A 7662-nucleotide genomic window follows, 5' to 3' on the forward strand; every position below is an offset into this window, starting at 1 on the left:
TAGATATTTCACTCTATATTTATATCAATCCCCAACTCACTGATGACAAGTTGGAGGGTCATCTGCCTCAATGATAAGATCATCAGGCATCACAGGCCAAATCCATTACAGTGAGTCTGGGCCACCACAACTAAATGCAAGCAGGTGCAGGGGGTGGGACAGGGGGGTGGGGGTGTATCTCACATGGCCATCTGTGCATTCTTCTGGGGAGACTTCACTGCAATGACTTAGGGTTTAACCTTATCACATTGAAGTGGTACTCCTGCCCAGAGAACTCCCTGTGCTGGAGAATCTAGAGTAAGCTGACGACTGTCCTCGTTGTGCGGTGAGACCGGACATAAAACTTACCACGGCATAACCAATGGCGGGAAGGGCAAGGAGTCGGTTTAGGTCGTGCACTGTACAGGGAGAACCCTGCATGGGTCGGGTTTTCCAGACTGCAGAGTAAACTGCTTCATCCTCCAGGCTTTGCATTTCTAGGCCAAACAGTGCTCGTCTGTTTTGCCCTCCCTCTCACCGGTTCTACTCTCCGCATGAGCAGAACAACAACAAAAGTATGGACCAAATTTTCCTGCTCAAGACAGTTCTGGATGTGGAAGTTGTGCAGGGAAAGCAAACCAAACAGAGACACCATTTTCAGTAGGAACTGCTAGCACTATGGTAGCTTAACGTTGACACATACTGTATCCTCTGAGGAATATTGTCTCATGTATTAATCCGGCCGGCCAGTAAACGGTTTTTCACACGTGAGAAGTACTAAGCACCATGCTTAGCACTGGGAGGGCCCGGGGGGTTGTTTCGGTGTGTACACAGCGAGGTCCGGGCTTCGGTTGCACTGAGCAGACAGACACCTAGGTATCCCAGCACCATTGACCAAACGAACTGTCATTTCCCCACTGCCTGGGAAGATCTGCCGGATTTCCTACTAATATTAACTGTGGAATGTATTTATGCATGGCAGGCTCTGCCTCTGGGCTTTCTGTTCTGTTCCAGGGACCCAGGACCACAATATTTAAATCACTGTGGCGTTAAACACGTTTTAATATCTGATAGGGCCAGTTTCTGCGCATTGCACATTTTTTTTTTCCTTTCAGGAACGTGTTCGGGCCCGCGGCAGGGGGCGGGGTCGCACCTCCTCCGCGGCTCTGGTTCCAGCGGAGCCTCACGGACGCCGAGATGGAAATCCCGAGGCTGCTCCCGGCTCGCGGGACGCGACAGGGCGGCGGCGCTGGCAGCCCCGCGGGCGGCGGCCGAGTCCACGGAGGCTCTGACCCGCGGGCTGGCCAGGCCCCCGCGCGCCGCCTCCTGCTGCTCCGGGGCCCCCAAGATGGCGGGCCCGGGCGGCGGCGCGAGGAGGCCCGCGCGGCCTCGCGGGGCCCGGGCCCGAGCCCTCTGGCGCCCAGACCCGATCAGGCTGGCGGCGGCGGCGGCGACGACTTCTTCCTGGTGCTGCTGGACCCGGTGGGTGGCGACGTGGAGACCGCGGGCGCCGGCCAGGCCGCAGGGCCCGTCTGGCGGGAGGAGGCCGAACCGGGCCCAGGGCTCCAGCGGGGCGAGAGCGGCGCGAACCCCGCGGGCCGCCCTGCGCCGGGCCCCCGCGGCCTGTCCGCTCTCCCGGCCCCGACCCCGGCCCCGGCCCCGGCCCCGGCCCCGGCCCCGGCCCCGGCCCCGGCTCCGGTCCCCGGCCCGGCCCCGGCCCCCGGCCCGGGCCTGGGCCCCGCCGCGGCCTTCGCGGGCACCGTGACCATCCACAACCAAAACCTGCTGCTGCGCTTCGAGAACGGCGTCCTGACCCTGGCCACGCCCCCGCCGCCGGCCTGGGAGCCCGGGGTCGCGCCCGCCCCGCAGCCCGCGGGTCTGATCGCCCAGCCTGCGGGGGTCCCGCACGCCGCGCAGCCGGGCGACTGCCCCGAGCTGCCGCCGGACCTCCTGCTGGCCGAGCCGGCGGAGCCCGCGCCCGCCCCTGCGCCCGAGGAGGAGGCCGAGGGCCCGGCCGCCGCCGAGAGCCCGCGCGGGCCGCTGGGCCCGGGCTCGGGCATGGTGCTCTACCTGTGTCCAGAGGCGCAGTGCGGGCAGACCTTCGCCAAGAAGCACCAGCTGAAGGTGCACCTACTGACGCACAGCAGCAGCCAGGGCCAGAGGCCCTTCAAGTGCCCCCTGGGCGGCTGCGGCTGGACGTTCACCACCTCCTACAAGCTCAAGAGACACCTGCAGTCGCACGACAAACTGCGGCCCTTCGGCTGCCCGGCGGAGGGCTGTGGGAAGAGCTTCACCACCGTGTACAACCTCAAGGCGCACATGAAGGGCCACGAGCAGGAGAACTCGTTCAAGTGCGAGGTGTGCGAGGAGAGCTTCCCCACGCAGGCCAAGCTCAGCGCCCACCAGCGCAGCCACTTCGAGCCCGAGAGGCCCTACCAGTGCGCTTTTTCCGGCTGCAAGAAGACGTTCATCACGGTGAGTGCCCTCTTTTCCCATAACCGCGCCCACTTCAGGGAACAGGAGCTCTTCTCCTGCTCCTTCCCTGGCTGCAGCAAGCAGTACGACAAGGCTTGTCGTCTGAAAATTCACCTGCGGAGCCACACCGGCGAGAGACCTTTCCTGTGTGACTTCGACGGCTGTGGCTGGAACTTCACCAGCATGTCCAAACTGCTAAGGCACAAAAGGAAGCACGACGACGACCGGAGGTTCATGTGCCCCGTGGAAGGCTGTGGGAAATCGTTCACCAGGGCCGAGCACCTGAAAGGCCACAGCATAACCCACCTGGGCACGAAGCCTTTTGTGTGCCCCGTGGAAGGCTGCTCTGCCAGGTTCTCTGCTCGCAGCAGTCTCTACATTCACTCCAAGAAACACCTGCAGGACGTGGACACCTGGAAAAGCCGTTGCCCGGTCTCCACGTGTAACAAACTCTTCACATCCAAGCACAGCATGAAGACCCACATGGCCAAAAGGCACAACCTCGGCCAGAATCTCTTAGCTCAGCTAGAAGCTGCAAATTCCCTGACGCCCAGCAGCGAACTTACCAGCCAGGGACAGAGTGACCTCAGTGACGCAGAGCTGGTGTCTCTCTTCTCTGATGTGCCCGGCAGTAATAGTTCTGCTGCGGTGCTGGACACGGCATTGGTGAACTCTGGCATCTTGACCATTGATGTCGCTTCTGTGAGCTCAACTCTGGCCGGGAACCTCCCCGCTAGCAGTAGTGGTAATTCCTTAGGGCAGGCTCTGGACCCTCGGGCCTTGATGGCCACCACTGACCTTCCTCAAAGTCTGGATACCTCTCTCTTTTTTGGAACGACAGCCACCGGTTTTCAGCAGAGCCCCTTAGATATGGATGATGTCTCCAGTTCAGGTGCGGGGCCGTTGGGCTCCCTGGGCTCTTTGGCGATGAAAAACTCCAGTCAAGAGCCCCAGGCTTTGACCCCCAGCAGTAAGCTAACAGTGGACACAGATGCTCTGACTCCGTCAAGCACCCTCTGTGAAAACAGTGTCTCGGAACTACTGATGCCAACCAAAGCGGAATGGAACGTACACCCGGACTCGGACTTCTTCGGGCAGGAGGAGGAAACCCAGTTTGGCTTCTCCAATCCAGCAGGAAACCATGGTTGTCAGAAAGAAACAGATCTTATCACAGTGACTGGCAGCTCCTTTTTGGTATGAACTAACTCCATTCATTCCTCGCCACGTGGCTTACTTTTATTAATTACACTCAATGTTAAGGATATTCTGCACTAAATGTGTAACTGGTCAGTTTTTATAGGTTTGAAACAGAACAGAGCCCCGGGCTGCAAGTTTGGAGATTTAAATTCTGATCTTGAGTCTGGAACTGACAAGTTGTGTGACCCTGAGCAAGTCACTTAACTTATCTGAGCCTTAATGTCCTTATTTATAAAATGAGGTGGTTTCAATAGATTGTTTATAAGGTCCTTTAAGCTCTGTGATTCTTTGATAATATGCTTCTTTTCTTTAAAAAAATGACATTTTTCAGTAATGGTGTTGCATGTGCTTTTTTAGAAACATGTATAAAATACATAATTATATAATGTGCATCTATGTTTGGCATCCGTCTTCAACAATTATTAATTCATGAGCAATCTTGTTTATCTTATTTACATGTTAACCCTCTTCCAGTATTATTTTGGAATAAATACCAGATATCACATCATTTTATGGTTGATTTCAACCATAAATACTTAATATATTGTTCTATAAGTTATGGGCTCTTTTAGAAAAAAAAGTACAATTCCATTATCATACTTAAAGTTAACAATAATTTCTTAATACTAATAAGTGTTCAGTCAGGGTTCCAATATCCAGTTGTCTCATAAATGCTAGTTGTTTTAATATTTTTAATAATTAGGATACCAATAATCTCTTAAGTGTCTTTTTTATTCTTTTTTTTTACATTAAATTTTTTTCGACTTTTTATTTTTCAATACATTTGACATACAACATATTTCAGGTGTACAACATAGTTATCAGACATTTATATAAGTTACAAAGTGCTCACCCCCCATAAGAAGTGTCTTTAATCTCTACATTTCCCCTTTGCCTACTTTCCTTGCAATTTTATTAGTTTAAAAAATGAGGAGGTTTCACATGTAGCATTTGCTACAGTCTTAAGTTTTGTTGATTACATCCCTGTGGTGTTAAGTTCCTCTACCCTCTGTTTTCTTAACTTTTTCGTTGGATCTAGAGACTTGATCAGATTGGAAATATGACTTTTTGTGTAAGAATATTTTATTGGTTGTGTTATGCTCTTTTATCCAGGTGCTCATACTGTCTCGTGTTGTATCCGCAGCTAGTGCTGTTCATTGCATTAATTCATGATTACGTATGCTTCTGATACCGTGAATTATTCTTGTAGATTTACTATTAGTGGAGGAAGATATGCTGTTTAAGGCATTGTAAAGGATTAATAGAAATTTTATTCAATGCCAAAATATTTTGTTAAATAATGATAGAACTAACAAGAAAAAAATATTACAAAAAATATGTTGGCTGTTCTTGCCGTTATCTTTCTTACTTCTTTTGATATGGGAGGCTTCCTTGTAGAAATGGCCAGCAAGGACTTTGACATGAAATCGACCCAGGGTCAAATTTGTGATGGATAAGTGACCTTGAATAAATCAGTGTCACAAAGCCTCAGTTTCCTAGCTGTCAAATGGTCATAGCAATGCACCCATAGCCAACATACCTTAAACTTTTCCAGTTTTTAATATGTAAGGAAAAATTTGTGCTTTGGCATATTTTGATGAACTTATATAATCTTTTTACCCTATTATTCTTTCCTGCTTTAAGGAGAACATTGGAATAATTTAGTCCTATTTATGTTCAGACAGTAAGGTTTGTGAGGGTTAAGGCAAATCAGGACAGGGAATCTCTTTTCCCCTCCACTGAATAATTTCCTCCCTAGGAATTTCTGTGGGAAGACGCTCGGAGACATTCCTCACAGGTATTTCTCTATCCCTCTCCATTAGATCAGTTTGACACCACCTTTGCTCTGCTTCCCAAGTTAGACTTCACTGTGACTGTGGGTCCTGCTGTTGTGTGAATCACTGATAATGGAGCAGATAAGGTTTCCTCCTCTCTGTGGTCTGGTCTGGAGAGCTCATTGTTTGCACTTTCCCAGAGTTGGAAGGAAAGATTGAATCTGCATATTGTGTAAACTGCCGCCTTATATGAGTGTAGCATTTTGAATTTTGTGGAACATCTTCACAGCTGGTGAAGATGAAGAAATCTTATTTGTTGTTCAGAATGACTCTGTGTGGTAGTTTTGGCAAAGTCTGTGCTTTGGCTCATGTGACAATTTAGCCAACTCACTTTAGAAATGGGCTTTGGCTAGTGACTGACTGTTCTATATATAGCTTAAAAAAAAAGAAAATTCTTTTCGCCTCTCCCTTCCCACCTATCCAACTTTCATGATTCGTTCCTGTGTCAAATAGTTGCTGTTTTCCACTTTAATTGGCTTATTACTTTCTGCTTTCTTCCCACTTCACTCCTTTGCACGTGCATTCCAATTCTTGCCATGCCTTCCTTTTTTATTTGTTAATAGTTAGATCTCTTCCTGCCACTACCCCGCAGACATTTGCCTCATGGCCCATTTTCTACCAGTGATAACATTTGCTGAGTGTACGTACGCTGCAGTTCTGTGTGTACAGTAAGAAGTTATTTTCTGATCTTAGATAATAATGTGTGTGTATGTGATGTGACTCAGATAATAGGAGATTATTTTCTATACTGTTCAGATGAGAAGTAGATTTGTTTCATTATTTCCAGTTTTTAAAAGTTCTGCAAAGGAGTTCTGCTAATTAGTACTTATTTGCTCTAGTGTATTTGTCCAATAGTGTTTGCATGTGAATGTCTATGGATGACAGTTATTGTAGCACTTTGGCAGTGTACTAAAAATTTTCCATTTTGAAATGTTTCTGTACTATGTGTGTAGGGGTAGACACACATATATTTTTACAGTGGTTGTATTCATTTATTGAAAAACAAAAATTAGTCATACTTTTGTAAATCAAAGAAACGCTCAGAATTTCATTGTGTCTACTCATTCAATGGTTTTCTCTCTTTGCTTTGGAAATATTTATATTCATAAAGTGCATTTCAAAAATATTGTCAATCGTTAAAGCCTCTTAAATAGACCACTATTTTTCATGTCTGACAGATATGTGTGTTAAGTATTGAAATGAACACACAAGTAGCAAACATCAAATAAATTATTTAAACATGAAGAGAACTTAATACTGTGACTTCATTTTTTAATTCCTTAAACCAACTTCTTTCCAATAAAAAATCATAATCTATGTTTTTAATACTCCTTGCTGGAATTTTCAAAGGACATGTTACATTTCTCAAAACTAAAACCTTTTATTTGTCTATGAGCTCACAGTTTCACTAAACAAATTTGTTCAAATGATTTCTCTTTCAACATCATTTTCTAGAAAAATGGTAAAACCTTTATAATTTCAATGTAAGCAGTTTAATTTCTGTTGGTGGTGGCATAAAGGTGCCATTGCTCCTTTTAAAGAATGGTACGTATTTTAATTTAATTCCATTTCCTTTCTGTTTCTCCTCAGTTATTGGTTTTTATTTAAAAATCTTGCCAATTGAAAACACAATAGCATGATGACTTAAAAAGAAGTCTTTCTAGGGCCTCTGTTGATCATAAGTTAAAAATACATTGGCCTTGACATTTTTACCAACTAGTATAACTAATATAACACAACACTTGAATAGCAAGAGTAAAACATGGATAGATTATGAAGTTTATTTGTCTCTGTAGCCTAAACTCTTCATGTTCTTATCCAGGAAACACATGAGAAGGCAGTTTGTTACCTGGGAATTCCACTGTATTCAAATTAATAAATAGTTATGAGCATCGTTGTGTAAAATACAACATAACATATTGCGGGCTCTATGAGAAGAATAACATACAGCTCTGACGTTTAAGATCATAGTCGATGAGAAGAGATTAAAAAAACATATTAAACAAATGGAGAACAAAAACAGGAAAAGTTTAATGTGGTACCAAAATGACTAAGAAGTGAAAAAAACAGAATAATGAGTTTATTTTGAGCACAGATGTGAGCCAGTGAACATGATTTATTTGTTTTTAATTTTTTTCTTTAATTGTCAACTCGATATGTTTTTATTGATTTTTTT

The 7662-nt window shown here is 46.5% G+C and overlaps 1 protein-coding gene across 1 annotated transcript; it reads left to right on the top strand.

The window, feature by feature from the left end:
* Nucleotides 1-1144: 1144 nt before the first annotated feature.
* Nucleotides 1145-6741, top strand: ZXDB (zinc finger X-linked duplicated B). Its single transcript, XM_016213262.2, has one exon. It carries the CDS (start codon nt 1177-1179, stop codon nt 3652-3654), a length of 2478 nt encoding a protein of 825 aa, XP_016068748.2. The 5' UTR covers nt 1145-1176; the 3' UTR covers nt 3655-6741.
* The last annotated feature ends 921 nt before the right edge of the window (nt 6742-7662 follow it).

Source organism: Miniopterus natalensis, chromosome X, assembly GCF_054644295.1.
Source record: "Miniopterus natalensis isolate mMinNat1 chromosome X, mMinNat1.hap1, whole genome shotgun sequence".
Taxonomy (NCBI): Eukaryota; Metazoa; Chordata; class Mammalia; order Chiroptera; family Miniopteridae; genus Miniopterus; species Miniopterus natalensis.